This window comes from Dromaius novaehollandiae, chromosome 20 (genome assembly GCF_036370855.1).
Source record: "Dromaius novaehollandiae isolate bDroNov1 chromosome 20, bDroNov1.hap1, whole genome shotgun sequence".
Classification (NCBI taxonomy): Eukaryota; Metazoa; Chordata; class Aves; order Casuariiformes; family Dromaiidae; genus Dromaius; species Dromaius novaehollandiae.
In genome coordinates this window covers 5245959-5262494 of record NC_088117.1, presented here as the reverse complement: position 1 = coordinate 5262494, position 16536 = coordinate 5245959, and the positions used below count along the sequence as shown (strand labels likewise).

The 16536-nt window shown below is 42.9% G+C and overlaps 1 protein-coding gene across 1 annotated transcript in view; it reads right to left on the bottom strand.

Annotated features, from left to right (window-relative positions):
* The window catches only part of PAPPA (pappalysin 1), a 188462-nt gene that overhangs the window by 76874 nt on the left and 95052 nt on the right, over positions 1 to 16536 (bottom strand). The window contains exons 9-10 of the mRNA XM_026113872.2: positions 15617 to 15708; positions 2938 to 3134 (exon numbers count right to left, since the gene is read on the bottom strand). Coding sequence (XP_025969657.2) covers positions 2938 to 3134; positions 15617 to 15708 — 289 coding nt within the window. The remainder of the gene's footprint in view (positions 1 to 2937; positions 3135 to 15616; positions 15709 to 16536) is intronic.

The following is a 16536-nucleotide window of genomic DNA, read 5'->3' as shown; positions in this document are numbered from 1 at the left end:
CTGTGCTGGTGTGATGTTGCTGACTGGTCGTCTTTGGCTTTAAATATGATGCTGTCAGTACTAAGAATATTTCTTAATCAGCACTGAAGAGTGGCTGCCAGGAAAGTAGAAGTGGCTGTCTATCAGTCTTGCTTCTGCAGAAAGAGTGATTGTTTAAAGGGGGGCTGTCTGACCTTTGCATTTTTCGAATGTGTATCTCTTTGCCACGACAGTGTCATTCTTTGTAAGCGTCATTCTTTGTAAGCATTTTGTTGTTTAAAACAAATCTTATACTGTGAAGTCTTTTTTTCCCCCCTCTCAGTATCTTTCTATTCAGCAGTCTCATGCTAACAAGTAACAAATCAGCATTTAAGATTCATCTCTAAATAATAAGTGTGCATCCTCCTTCTGAGGAGCAACCAACCCTGTAGAAGGAAGCAACGTCTTTGGTGAATTGGTGGTAAACAGAGCGGGAAGAGCAAACAGATGTGGGACAGGCAGTCTCAGAGGAAATCCTACAATAACAAGCAAGTGTGCCCAGACTTCTGCTCATAACCCATCCTACAACACAAGCAAGTGCACGCAGGCAGATATTCCTGAGTAATACCACAATAGCAAGCAAACCTGTGATACCTACTCCTCAGAAATGGCGTAGGCAAAACTATGACAGAAATGCAGCTGTAGAGAGAAATGGGTCTACAGGTAGCTACAGATGAGAAACATTTTAAACCATGAAAGACATACTTTAAATGCTTTAAAGCACCTTGAGAGTGCCAGGGCAATTATGAGAAATGTGGATGGCTAACAAACAGCCGGCTTATGTATTCTGTATATTACTGTGCACTGCACTCAAACATATCTTTCATGGCATTCTTGATGAGAAGCCAACACAAATGCCACTCTGATTAATCAGGAAACTACCCAGCAACAACATGAAAAGTTTGCATAACACCAACAAGCACAAAACCTACTCTGAAAGATATCTAGATGAGGAAAGGTGCCCCTTTCATCAGTAGAAAAAACCCTAAGGCCCAACGATTGTGCCGATAATGAAGCCAAATGTTTACACATCAGCGGTCATTACATGCAGTGATTAGGGGAGATCTTAGGTTAATTTTCATCTTGTCCTCTAGTTAACAGATTGATGACCTGCTGCCCCACCTAACCTCTCCAGAGTGACAAGTCAGGTGCTCTTTCACAAGCTCTGAAGCTGTCTTGTTCTTGGGGAAAACAAAGACTCTCTCAACATATATGACTATAAAGGTCATTGAACCCCATGCACTCAAACTGGTGTAATAGGACCAGCTGAGCTAAAGCAAAAATTCCTTCTGCTGGAAGTAAATAGCACACTGTTATCTCTCCAGGGGCCAGCCAATAACAGGAGGCATGTTCCCATTCACAACGCCACTGTGTGATATGCTAGTGTTCTGCCTATAAATACAACAGCTTTTTTTTTTTTTTTTTTTTTTGCCTTTTTTTTAAACAAGGCTGTGACAACTTCATCTCATCTGGGTACAACAAACATGATTGAGTTGTGGCTACACAGCAGGGCTTTTTGTTGTGTGTGCGCGCATGTTGTTGTTTCTTCCTCCACACGACCGTGTGTTACCTACCACACAGCATAGCTGTGTTTCCACCAGTGCATAAGGAGAAAATCAGAGCAGCTATCCATAGCGACTGCGTAGGGGACTGAGTGCCTTGGGGACAGGCACATAAAGAAACACCTGAACTGCAAACAGTGGGCTTTGAACTATCCTACAAAGTAGAAAGCTCAAATAAGAAAGAGGCTACTAAAACACTGGTAGCGGTCCAGGGGAAAGTTCCTTTTACGGTGTGAAATAATAAATGAGACCATGACAAAAAGGCAATACTGGGCTCAGGATTTTGTCTTGGTACTGTGCCAACTAACCACGTTTTATATGTTTAAAACTGACCTGGTCATTAATTTGTTACAGACTTGTGCAATGTGAACAAGGCCAAGTCTCTTGGATAAAGATGTTTTCTCTTGCAAGCCAACTGGAAATGCTTAGATTTACTATTCGCAAAGAAATCTGCTTGTCATATCTGTGACACTGCATTCCTCCCTTCACTGCCCACTCAAGACACCTTCCAAGTAATTAGACTGGAAGAATGACTTTACTGCATCAAACCAAAAATCCACTTAGTTCAGTGGTCTGTCTCTACAGACAGACAACGGTGGATGCTGAAGGAGGAATGTAAGAAGCAGCTCTTGTATGTGATGATACTTTTCTTGCTGTAGCCACTAAAAAACAACAATAAGCAATGAGGGCTTTTCTGAGCCAGAGGGTTACATCTGGACTGCTGCATCTGCATTGTGCACAGCTCTGTTTGCCAGGCATTTACCTAATATCTTTTTGAACTGATTTGGATCTAATTCTCGCAGGGAGACAAAGGTGAAGTTAGGATAAATTAAGATATTTATGTAGCAAAGACAACATGTAAGAAGAGGGGGATAAAATTAATGAATGGCTTTGGGAATGGATGGAACCCTTCTCAGAATAAAGCAATAGGGTGCTTTTATGGAACTGGGTGGCAGAAAGTACAAAACTATTAAAGAAAAATACTCTTTTGTATTGTTCAGCATTAGTTGTAAGAACTATTGTCACAAGATAGATAGCACCCCACAATGTGACTGTAGAGAGAGCTTGTCTAGTCTTTTAGGTGCTGATAGTTGAGGTGACTCCTACACGTTACTTAATCAAGCAGGCCACAACTTCATCCAGTACAGAACTTTTTAAATGGATGATAAAAACAGAATTTCATTCCATTGCTATTAAACAGGCTCACAAAGAGGAAAATTGCTTTCAGGAGCCTTTCTTAGTGGAGCTGTGAGGGATAACCTCACATACGAATGCTGAACATCAAATTGCGTTCATGAACATTGCTCACTGCTGGACTTCACTTCTCAGAGGAGGAAAAAGAATATTCTTTCCTTACCTGGGTTGCTGCTGGCTGACCAGTGACCACCCATCCTGGACACTGCTGGTCACTGTGATGTGAGACGGAAACATTGGAAGCCCACTGATCGAGGAAGCCTTTGGGGGTGTAAACGCCACAGTCTTTGATGCTGGTCATTTGCTCAAATTCCTCACATACTCCATCCCCATCATGGAAATAGCACCTGCTGGGTTCATCTGCCACAAGAAACCAAAGAAGAGAAGTCACAAAGGAATTGCTACATGTATCTGCGGCCTGCCTAATAAGACCCGATGACAGCAGCGATAATGTATCTGCTGGTCCAGGTTCTTTGGGAGCAAAGGTTTAGCATCACCTATGAAATAGAAAGGTGATTTTAAGAAAGCAAAAAAAACCCAATAGTCAATTTTCATATTGGGCAAAACTCCCAACTGATTTCCTAAGTTTTTTTCTACTTATTTTCATCTATCTCCATCTGAAAGGATGGAGACAGAAGAAAGCAGAGAGAGAAAATACACAGAGAGTCAATGTGGGTGCTAGCATAATTCCATTGACTTGGATGGAATAAAGCCAACAGAGGGTCTGGTCCACAAGGTTGCCCTTTTTGTCCTTAAAAGATATCTGCAAAACAACAACAACAACAACAACAACAACAACAACAACAACCGTGAATTTAGGGATGGAGAAAACAGCCACATTCACAGCCATAGTGACCAAGGGCCAAGAAGATCTGCTTATCCAAAGAGCAGATACAGTATGTGCAGGGTGAGGGTAAGCTCCCCACATACACACACAGCTTCAACCAGCATGACTCAGATTTGACCTGAAAGGATCAAAAGCAGCAGGAGACTTTATTATCCTTGTCCATTTATTCTGTGGCTTCTCTAATGAGACTGCCAACAAAGATGCCAAATTTTTGAGGTTGTGTCTGTAACACTGGCCCATTAAAAGCTGAACTGAGATCCATCTACTCTTTTCAAACAGACTGCATAGCAATAATGACTTTCAGTCATTAGAGTACTCTGTGAAATGGAAACCTTTGACCTGTTGGTATCCTATTTTGTATTGTATTATCATTGCCAGTCCCCAGAGGTATCCAGTTCTGACAGCCTGTTGTATTTTTGTCTAGCAAATAAGCCTGCTGAAAAAACGGTAGGAAATTAGCCAGAGCTGCTAGCTGGACTGATGGAAATGATCCCTAAGGAGAGCCCTGTCGGTAGCATTGGACTATCTCAAGCTAGGTGTCAGAAAATCCAACGGCTGCTCAATTTTGAGCCACTTCCAAACTACTAAATCCCCTGTTTATTTTTCCTCCTAGTTTACACAGTGAAATACCATCATGAGCCAGAAAAAAATCAGTTTATTGCAATTCAATTATTTAATGACTTTCTCTCCTCTTCCCCTCTCTTCCTCCCAATCCCCTGTGTAAAATTCCAGGCCCTTAAGAGAATGTGTGTTTGAAAGAATGGAGAAGTACATCAGGAAAGAACGTCATTCTGTTTTCATTTCATCAGGACCTCTGTGGCCAACTTGTGTACGTGGATAAGTGTAGAGAATTGTGTACTTGCTGGGCCAGTACTCTAAGCTGGCAAAAATGAGCCAGCGTGAATCTGGAAGCTGCTCAGCTGTATGAGTGCAGCACTGTGTCTGAGCTAATATTCCAGGGGTGGCCAAACTTCTTGACCCTACAAGTCACATCCTAAAATCTTCCTATGGCTGGGAGCCACCAAACATATACCACACACCTCGAAGAGCTTGGAGGAGGAGCTGTTCGGAGAGGCTTCACAGACAAAAGATGACAATGGCTCCCCAGGGTGTCCCATTACTCCACGGTGGGAGGGGGCTAGGGTGGATGTGCAGATGGGCCCTAAGGCAACCCAGCAGTGCTAGCCTCAGCAGTGCCCTTGCCTTGCCTCCTCCCACGGCTGGATTGCCCAACAGCCCTGATGCCAGCACAGCCCTGCTACCCGTCATCTGATATCAACCCAGCTGGGAACGCGTACTTGAACTGCTCATGAACCAACCATATGTGCCCTGAGAGCCACAGTTCGGCCATCCTTGTAATATACCTTGTTTCTCAGCAGGGCTTATTAATGCTGGCACAGTGCCACAGCAATGTGGCTCATTCATGCCAGAATAGAAATGGTTTGTGTCTGGTCAGCTCAAGTAAGGAGCAGAGCAAACGTGCAACTGTGATGGCCATGGAGACAAATTCTTGCTTTCCTCACCTCAACCTTCTGCATCTCATGCTCTGCTCATCTCTCCTGCAGGGACATATCAAAGCACAGAGACAGATCTCTGCCATGTCCAAGTACCCTGCACAAAGCAAGGCAGCTCACCCACTTCAGAACACTATGTCCCAGTTTGAGCAAGAGTATGAGCAGAAATCTTTGAGAAATATTCAGCTCTAGAAAGCTTGTGGTCAGCAATCAAAAATCCTCAAAAACAAATCCCAAGCATATGAAAATATGTATTTTTGGAAAAAAGAGTTTGCCACTTTAGGAAGAGAGGCTTATTTCTGTAAAAAGGAAAAAAAAAAAAAGAAAAGAACTACCATGTTAAAAAGACCCAAACTTTGCTGATAAACACATGCACAGCCAGCTACATATTTACAGTGACACAACACTGTCAACCAAATACATTCTGCTACACACCCACATTGACAGAAATATTGACATACAAACACATGTATGCTCTCTATATGTAGCCATCATGCAAAAATCCCACTGATACAAACATATAGCCATAAACACACAGCCCAATTTTAGGCATACACATTTAGAGAATATTCCCCTTGCCTTCCTGAAGCACAGACTTATTTTCACAATAGGCACTGAAGTAAGCACAACATTTATACAGCCAACATACTCCTGCACTGGCTCCAAATGTTCCCTCTTAATGTGATGATAAACGTAATGGGCTTCTGATAAGATCATGTGTTTGGGATAAAAGAATACTCAAGACCTACTCCAATCAGATGACTTAATTCATACTCACATGGATGGGAGGGCAGCCTTTGAATAGCTGTGATCCAGGCCAGTGTGTGATCCTAACAGAGGCTAATTTGTTCCTGATTATGCTTAAGACCCCAATAAATCTGTCTGCTCGGAGTCTGCAAAACCCGAGGGAGGAACAGAATGGAGAGACTGAAATGTCTGAATTAAATGGAGACTGCCTAAATGATTAACAAAGTCTTACTGAACTGCACTGTCATGAGCCCTTCTGCAGTGCTAGTCCTAGAGAGTCACTGCACCCTGCTCTCCATCACAGAGCGGTTTTGCTAGCTGAACGATACTGCTCTTATAAGCCAAGAGAAGATTAGGAACACAGATGCTTCTGGGTGCATTGAAAAATGATGGGGGAAAGTGGCTTAACAACTGTAATTTTCCTTTAAAGAAAATACGTAATTCCTACTCCTGGCAAGTCACTCGGTAGTGTGCACAGTCACCCTTTGAGGAAGGAGAGTGTTGGTAAGGAGAGGAGAGTACATTTATAGCCTATGAATTTTCTACTTGACATCAAAGAGAGGAACTTTTCCAGATCCTTCCCAGCTCTTGATGAGGGGACTGAAGAGTGCTTTCACCTGTGATAGCCAAATGTGGTGCTACACCGACTGCCAAAAAGAAGCAGAAGCTCTTACATCTGCAAGTACTGAGCACCAGCACGGACTCTGGATTCTTGAGTCTTGGATGCTCAGTATGTTAAGAAGTTAGGCTTTACATTTTCATGAGCAGAATGAAGAATTACCAGACTGTTTCTTCCTAAGATTGCCCTCACACAGTAAAAATTATCAGGCTTTCTCTCTTTCCACAGTGGTGTAAACAGAACTCGGTCAAATCAGTAGAGCCCCACCAGCTCAAAGCTAGGGAAAGAAGAGTCAGGAAAGGTGTATTTCTAGTAAGCAGCAGCAAACATCCTTATTTCCATACCAGTGCAAGGTGCTTTTTCTCTGTTCTTGTCTAGCGTTACATGAAATGTGTCAAGGGCCTGGGTAATATAAGTTATTTTTTGTCTCCAGAGAGGTCCATAGGCTATGAAAGAACAGATGAAGGTCATGGTCATGTCCTACTGGTAACATATTGCCTGAGTCACGGGGGACTTCTCGCTTCGAAGTTGAAACTGATTTGAATGGGATATGAAGGAAGTGAACGTGAACTAAATCAGATTTGACCTCAAGGTAAAATGACTTCATAAAATTAAAAAGCAGTTGCCTGCAAATCCAGCTTAAATCTAGAACAGTAAAGCGTCTGCAGGCATAGCACCCAGCAGCAGGACACAATGTCTCAGATACTACAGGCTCCTGAACTCAACTCTGGGAATATTCATTCAGGCAATCCCAGCTCCTTTCTTCTGATGAAACTCTCACTGAAAGCCCTGGAATTATGGGGCCAGACCAATCTCCCCATCTTGCCCTTGCTTTGAGCTACTGGGAGAAGGAAATCTCCAGTTCAGTGAAGATTTCTGTGACATCTGGGAAACCCTGAACACTACGTGACAGCTATCAACCTGGAGAAAGGGGGTTTGTCAAGGAACCAGATTGGAAGACGTGGCCTGTTTTCCAAAACTTACCAGCTATAACTGGGCTTCAAGATCCAGGAGAATCTTGGAGTTATTCTGCACTGTACCAGAAAATGATGTGATCCACATTACTCTTAGCTTCTTAAGCTGCTCGAGCACAGTGGAAAATGCAGCCTTTCGTATTCAAATGTTCCCTTTGCTGGGGTTCAGAAATGAAAGGATGCACAGAGTAAGGCAGATGACACAGAAAACACCTGGAAAGCACCTAACTTTGTAAAGACCATGTCTGGATGAACAGGTAACTCTGCATCATAGCTACCTGTTCAAAGCGAGGCTAGATAAACTCCAGTGAAACTAATGCAGTCTGGTACACATCAGGAAGCAGACATGCAGGATATAGACTTATCTGTGATAGGCAGCCTTCCACCTCATTAAAAAAAAAAGAAAAAAGATAAACAGATCCAATTCATAGCACAGGGCACATCCTCAGATGTGGCTTTTAATGTCCGAGCTGAATGGTCAAAGTGCTGGGGACAGACACTCAGCACAGCTTCCTGTTTTCAGCTAGAACGCAGTGATTGGCATCAGCATAGCCTTCTTTTGTGCAACAACTACTATTTTTTTTAAAAGGCTAGACAAAAAAAGGAGTATTTTTAAGCTCAGCTGTTTATTTAGGGATGTTTCCAACTATAACAAGCCTCATGCCACATAACTATTCGTTCGAAAAAAAAAGGGGGGGGACAAAAATGCAGAAGCATTGTCTCAGAGTAACAAATTCTTGGAACAGAGTGAGCTTCACATCTTAACCCCTGAAAGGTCTGTTCAAAGCTCCTGGGAGGTAAGAGCCTGCAGGCCTTTTCAGACACTGTGAACGCCAAATCACAGCCTCACTGAAGTCAGCAACTTCTGTAGAAGCAGGCCTTGACCACAGTGTCACTTAATCAGCACCTCCAGCTATGGTGTTTACATTCACTGAGGAGAAGATACATATCCAGGGGTTTCTATCACAAAACTAGAAGTAGTTCCACTGCAGATCACTTGAAACTGGGAGCTGAGGGATAGCAGGACCTACATCATTTATTTCAATGGGAGTTCCACCTTTGGCTTCAGTGGGAACAGGGTGAATAACATGGCCTCCTTCCAGGGTATCTGTTAATCTCCTCTTTAATACTGAAGAAGTCAGAGACAGAGATATTTCCTGCTTAAGTATAATATGAGAGAGTTATTTTCCTTCCTGGATATTCGGATTTGAAAAGAGGAAAACCATTACACAGAAACTTGGATAGACCTTTCCAAATAAAGTTGCATATCAATAAATTGTGACGTTTTTCTTCAATGAAATAAAACAGGCACCTTGGAAAAGATGTAAATGGAGGTGTTGCAATCTACTGTGGAACATTCAAGGGGCCTAGCAAGAGCCTTTTTCCATACTGTATGACAATCATGTCTGAGCATCTCCTGAACTGAATAGGCCAGCTTAAGGTGTTTGTAGAATATGGCTCCCTGGTAAATCAGCTACTTCTTAGAAATACATTCCTGGGCTTGTCCTTTGTCTAGCGTGACTCGGCTCATCGGTATGATACAGTGGTCGGAACACAATAATTATGCAATTGATCTGCATGCTGCAGACAGATAAAATTACAACTGCCTCACAGAGCCTGGGACTGAAACTTGATATTTCACCTCCAAGAACACAAGGCTTTGTCACTTAAGCTAAAGGATATTTTCCATAGCTGGCAGTGGTAGTAAGACCTTATCTGCTCTGTGGCTAGCCAACAGGAGCCAATATCACCTCCCCCTCACCCCAAGCAACTAAGCATGTTATAATAAAAGCACTACAACACGCATCCTCTTCCCACCTAATCTTGTTTCCTCTGTGTATGTTTGGACAAATCAGAAAAGTGGAGCTGATAATATTTCAATATTTCCCTGGCCCCAGGGGATTGCACAGATTTACTAACTAAACTTGGAGAATGTCAGACTGATTTCTGCCATGCAGGGCAGCAACAACTTTGAGCAAAAAGGGATGGCCAGTGTGTCCCTTCTTGACACCTTTCGGCTCTCGGGAAGGAGCTCCCGAGAAAAAAAAAAAAAAAAAAAGTGGTGCCATTCACTAAGAAAGACAAACCGCTCATTTGTGTGTGCGTGTGTGTGTGTGGGGGGGGATGTTATTGCAAAGGCAGGTCTTGTGCTTAGCATCATCTTCTGATCACAGCAAGTTGCTGTTGAGTCACAGAAGAAACTCAAAGGGGAGAAGCATGACTGGATGTGGAAGACTTTTTGCCCCAAGAAGACAGCAATATGTGAAAGGCACAATATGCAAGGGAATAATTCTTCTGTTGGGCTCTCATAGCTATGCTGTAAAAAACAAAGCTGGATTTAACTGGGCTGGTGTCACTGGCCAAGGGAAAAATGTAGGCAAATGCCACCCCAGCCCACATTCTCCCCTCCTTCATATTTTGCTGCCGGAGATGCCTGCTCCTTCTGCCTTTGCAGTTCAGCTAGCCCTGAAAATCAGTTTAAGAGACTTTAAGACAATGATATTATTACTAACTTGCAAAATGAGTGCTTAGACATTTTGCAACATGTATCCACACTCCCATGAACTGCAGGAAACAGTCAGCATCAAAGTATTTGCCTTAAGCTGACGGATTCACACGAACATTATCTGAATAGCTCCAGTCAGTAAATTCACTGCTATTTGCTATGAAATTCTACTATAGATTCCCAGCTTTATCGACAGCAATACTCTTTCCCAAGCTGCTTGGTCAATGCTTTACTCTTATTGATGTCCTGTGAGATGCTGAGTTCCTCTTGCAAGGTGGCTGTTTCTCACATGCAGTTGTTCTACTGCAAACCCTTGGCAGGGTCAGCCAAGGCTTATTTACTATTCCTGAAAGAAGGCAAATCACCATTAGTGGCTGTGTGGGGCTGTGGTTTCGGCAGTTAAAGCTGTGTTCCTGTGCAGGGGTATGAGAAGGGGAGGGGGAGAGGGATGGGAGCAAGGCGCGCTCTCAAAGCATGCCTACAATGAATATGGATAGTAATCCATCAATTTATTTTAAGCACATTACTTCTCTGTCAAAAAAGGAAAAAAGGAAAAAGAAAGAAAGGAAAGAAAAGACATATAAAATTAGGTTTGTGTCACTCATTTAACACTGCAATTTCCCCAGAGGATTATGCACCAAACAGAGATAGCAAGCTCATGAATATTAATCATTTCCCTGAATGCAATGCAGCCCTCCAAACAATAAGATTAGGGGAAAGTGCTATGCTTAATTTATGGATAATGGGAGAGGTAAAGGATAGAGCTCCCAACAAAGGTAAGGCTCACAGCTGGAGGGAGAGGACTGTTAGGAGACGGACAGATCCGGATTTGTAAGGTAGTAAAACATTTGAGGCCAAGCAGAAGCAAAAGAAAAGGTGTTAAAGGATCGCTGTTGAATTAAAACCATATTTCTCTCAGAACAACCAGTAGTGAGTAATGCTTCAAGTATGCCAGAAATTAGTGGTAAATTCAAGAGCTGTATTTATTTATTTTCTGTTTTCCTTTACTTTGTGTCTTTTCTTTGTATTTTACATCTCTGAGGACCTGATCCAACAAACCACTTAAACACATGCCTGCCTCTAAACATATATGTTCTTCTGTGGGACCACTCACACGCCTAAGCTGGAAAAAGTGCTGCCCTGTTCTGTTGTACAAATGCTTTAGCAAAGTGTCCCTTAAGTAGGGAAGAAAAAGTGTAGCAATAATAATAATACTAAGATGTGATTAACTCCCCCCATAAACTACCAGGCAAACTTAACGGTAGATAGAAGCTCTGAAGCTTCTTTCCAGCTGTTCTTGAATGTGTCTATCAGTCTTTACTCATCTCTTTCCACATTACTCTCTCCCCCTCCCTTCTTTTTTATTGATCTCTGCATCTTTTCTATTATATCCTTTCTTTCTTCAGGACTGGAGAGCTAAATCAATGCATAATGCACATCACACACAACAAAAGGAATGCAAATGAAAGCAGCGCTCTTTTTCTATGTGCGCACATATATCTAGATGCATGCGTACAATGTTTGTGTGCGTGTGGGAGGGTGCATGCCAAGGACAAGGTGCTTAGCCACTTGTTTGACACCCATTTCTCAACAATCTGGTGGGACTGGATCAAGGCAGTGCTAAAAAAGCTCTAGGTTCCCACAACTGCAAATCATAACTCCTCTGACTGGGGCCCGTTTTCCAAGGGACTCATTGGCTTGAACTTGGCAGAGGTCTGCGGTAATCACAAAAATCACAGTTATCCCATGAGTAGTCAGGAGCAACGTGAAAGAAAAACAGCTGAAAGGCAGGAGAGGGGCACATCAGTCACACCGGGCAAGACTTTGATTCGCTTTTCTCCTACACTGTGCAAATCAAAAGGCCAGGTGAAACTTTCCCCTCTGGGACCGAACTCTGGGCAGAGGAGTGTAAATATGCAAAATCCACTATGCGGGGGGGGGGGGGGGGGGAAGAGAGAGAGTACAGATGATAAATTTCAGAAGGAGGAAGGGTGAGTATACTGCAGTACTGAAAAAGAGTGCTGCCAGATGCTTTAATTAATTAATTAATCCCACTGTCGCTTTTCAGCATCTTGCAGGAAGAAAATGCTATTAATCTTATCTGTTTTCTTTCACTCAGCTTTGTGTTCAGAGAAGGCCAGGACAGCCTGACAGTAAAGACCACACAGTTTTCTTCCCTGCCTCCCTCCTGCCTCCCCCCTCCCATGGTAAAGCAGATTGATCCACTGTTATCTGATTAGAGAGGAAAGGAGGAGGGAAAACAAAACCAAGGGGAAAAAAAAAAAGTCTAATTTTATTACAAGCACTAGCGCAAAGTGTCTTGAGAGCCTTGTGCCATTTATTCAAAGGAAAGTTGGACCAATAAAAAAAACCACCATAAACTCCATGATCCTAAAAGGCAAAGCGAGCTAGAGAGGCAGAGGGACACCTGCAAATGGGCAGTCCCCATCCCCAGAACTCAGCTGGATATGACCCTGAACAACATGATCCAACTTTGAAGTTGAATCTAACTTTGAAGTTGGCTCTGCTTGGACCAGAGACCTCCACAGACCTGCTCTAACCTAAACTATTCTGTGATTCTTGATTCTAAATCTCGAGCTTGATTGTGTTTGTTTGCTCTATTTCTCTTCTACCAAATGAAGTGACATAAGTGGTCTCTGCTTTGAGAGGAAGAAGCACACTGTGGCTTTGCTATTAAACCTCCTACTATGAATCCTCGATGCCACCCTTTCAGTCCTGCTATTGCAACCAAAATGTTCAGTGATTCTTTTCCGACATGCGGGTCCCAATCCTGCAGACAATTTTTGACAAACATTGCATTTGCTACTGTGGTTAGGTTTGCTGAAGTCTAAAGAATGCCTTGCCATAGTTCAGAAACATGCCTGGAAGGAAGCATTTGCAAGGTCAAACCCTGAGGCCCCAATTCAGCAAAGCACCTAAACATGCATTTGAGGCTCACTGAATTCTTTGGTGAAGAGGAATGATTCCCGGGGCTCTGAGAAGCTACATACAACAACAAGAACATAGCTACAAAAATAACACAATCTGAAATAATTACTTGTGGTTCTGAAGGATTACAACATGTGTTAGCCTCATAAACATAGAAATACATTATACCTATTTTTCTGCATCTTTGCTACTCCTCAAACAAGGACCCAAGCATGCTGTCATTTTCCACCAATCTCAAAGAAGAGTTTTGTTTGACTAAAGATCAGTTTTACATTACCCAGCTTGACAATATTAGATTATGGAGAATGCTGAATTTCTGCTCATTATCATTTTTTTTATTTTAATATATACAACCACCAGCTTCCCCAATACCTTTTGGTTTATGGTGATATTTTAACATGTGATATGCTGAAATAGAGTGAAAAATCAGGACTGTTCATTTCTCTGAAAGATGAGCTAGCTGTTTCTGTCTAGCTCTCACTGTACTAATTCATGGTGGTCCAGCACCCACAAAAGCCAGTAGAGCCTATTTCAAAGGTATTACCTTCCTTCAACCTTTCCTAAGTCCTCGATGAAGACACTGCATGTCCAAAAGCAACAGCAGCTGGTCTACCCTCCCAGACCCTGCATGCACACTGCGGCCATCACTGCCGCAGCAGTAGCACTACCACAATTGTACAGTTGTGCAACAAACCTTTTTAAGCATAGGGTCCGTGCATCTTTCCATTGACAGAGTTAATTTGATTCACCTAAGTGAAACCCTATATTCAGTATTTCATAGACCACTGAATTCTATTTCATGTGCTTTTTTAAACCAGGACCTATGCAAAACCACAGACTTCCAAAGCCTATGAAAAAACAAACAGTTTTTTTTTTTTTTTTTTTTTTTTTTTTACCTCTGGAAATCCCCTTTCCTTTTCATAAGCAAATCTGAAAAATTACTTCCTCTGTAATGGAGCTGAAAATTTTGAATTTATATTTTAGTTACTTCTTTATCTAATCCTATTGCTGTAAGACAGGCTTTTTCCACTCATAACCGGCTCTGTTGCTAGTACTGGAGATGAATGTGTACACGGGGATAAAACAGGCTTCTGCACTCACCTGTCAAGACACATCGTTGTATGCTACAAGGTCCAGGCCACCCCTCTCTCTTATTCCAGTCTGGGAATTTATTTGACGTGTGCTGCAGCTCCTGTCCAGCCCACATTGCCAGGTTTCCTTGGGGGCCAGTGTATGCATGTGAGGACCTGGGTCATATCCTAACAAAAAGCTGGGATGTGGCCAAAGTACAGACCTGGACCAGGGAGCTCAGCCCTGCTTCTGAGCCCACTAATACAGATGCAACAGAAAAACTCCAACCCAAACTCTTGCTGGAACCAAACTCACCCTATGCCTGGCTTTTGGAGAACCTAAAACATTTGCATAAGTGTTTATTCCACTTTCAAAATATTATGACTAATATCTTTCAGTGTTTGAGGGTCCAATTCAGCAAGTTACTTAAAACACAAATGTAACTTCAAGACCACCAATAGTCACAATTAGCCTTGACCATAAATATTCTGTGATTTCAATAGAACTATTTACATACGTAAGCACATCACCAAATCAGGCCTCAAGTCTCACAACTTCAGATGCTGAAACAAAAACGTACGGACATTATGACGAGACAAGCAGTCCCCAGCTTACCACCCAAGGGAAACTTGTTGCCTGTGAGGTCCTTTATACATTGTTCCAGCCACAAGAAATAATTGTCAGATTACCAAGAAAGTCCGACCTTGCCCACATTGTGTTATCTGCTTAGGACTGATGCCTGGGGCTGAAGGCATGAGACAGCTAGATAGGACAGACAGAGTAGTTGCTTGGTCAATCCAGATACGGAATCACATAAAATCTTTTGAGAAAAATCCAAACCTTCATAAATAGTATCTTTGGATTCAGAAGGCCTGCATGTTTCATCCTTTCCAGATCTCAGTGAGCCCTGTCCTGGAAATGCGAGTCCACAACACAGCACTACTCCACAGAAGGCACAGTGTAAATTGGTCTTCATTTCCCTTTTCTGCCTCTAGCATTCCTAGAGAGTTTAATAAATATGTAAAGCTCACAACCACAGCCCAGCTATCCCTGATAGCTCAAGCATCTTCCGGCCATTGTGCTTACAGGTTTTGCTAATCAGAGCAAACCAGGCTTGCAAATGAAATCTGATTAAGTAGTTTTCACCTCTGAAAAAGGGGATTAGCTAGACCTTTGATCCTCAGATATTGATTTGCAACTCAAAGGAGGTGTGACCTCAGCTGGACTTGCTTCTGGTCTCAGTCCCTTCCCCTTTCACTCCTCCTCCTGTTTACCAGAAGAAATCAGTTCATGTCTTCTCACATAGCCAGATTTAAAGCCTATTGAAGTCTGTGGAAAGCCACCCACTGACTTCAATGGGCTTTGGATCAGTCCCACAATGGCTGACTTAGCTTTAAGTCCTAGGTAGTTTCAAAGCCAGCAGAACCAATTTCCCATCAAAATGACCAGAAGCTGGGAAGATATGTTCGCCTTTCAAACCTACAAATTCCACCTTTTTTTCTGTCTTCCATGACAACTCTTTAGCTGGTCATCGAAAACGCTGTTGATTTTTTACTTGCACTAGACATAGAGCTGTTGCCCACCATGAGCGGGAAGGGCTCTGAGCCAGACTTACCGATGCAATTAAAGGATAATTCCTGCAGGCAGAATAGGGAGCAGCCATCACCATTGATCTTATTCATGTCATCGCATTCTTCCCCCAAATCTCTGTAGGCGGGACACACATAGGGAAAAGAAGTCAGATGGCACATAGCACTGCTCCTCTGGTCTCTGCAACCCCTCCACTCCTGTAGAACCCCAAAGCCAGTATGGCAGCATTGTGTGCTGACCCTGAAAACACCTCTCCCTTTTTTCCCCAGCCCTCACTTTTATCATTGCTGGTTTACAAGATTGCCCAGTCATTTCCATCCTGCACATGAGGATACCACTTGCTGTTCTCTGATGAGGATATGAGCAACTTCCTTCATAGCTGGTGTGGTTGCAACTCAGCAGGAGGGAGAAAGAGAACAAGATCTCTGAAGCTCTTCCTATGAAGTCTGGAAGGGCCAGACTGTGACCTCAGCATGGGAATAACAAGGTATAATGTGCCAGGTGACAGCACATGGAGGAGAGCAGCTGGCCAGGAGCAGCTGAAGTGGGGGAGTGGGTCTTGCCTTGCACCAGCCAGCTCAGTTATATGGGCACATGGGGAGAAGCAGTGCAAACCAGATGAGAAAGGGTCTGGCACAGCTGCAAGTGGGGCAACAACTAACCAAGCTGTGACACAGTCTGGTTCCTGTTCTGCTCCTGAGGCAGCCCAGCTATTGTTCAGTGCTTGCTGCAAAGCCACAACTGATGTTTAAGGAATGTGCAAACATAACAGGAGGAGAAAAGTTATGGAAAGCAAAATTAATCTCTCTTTCTCCACCTCACTCTACAAAATTGCTCTGGATTCATATGTCATTTAATTGTTCTCTTTGATTTCCCTGCCTGCTGGGCATCATCCTGCAAACACTTGCTGCCAGGTGTTTCATCTGACAGGGCTGTTCCATGTGA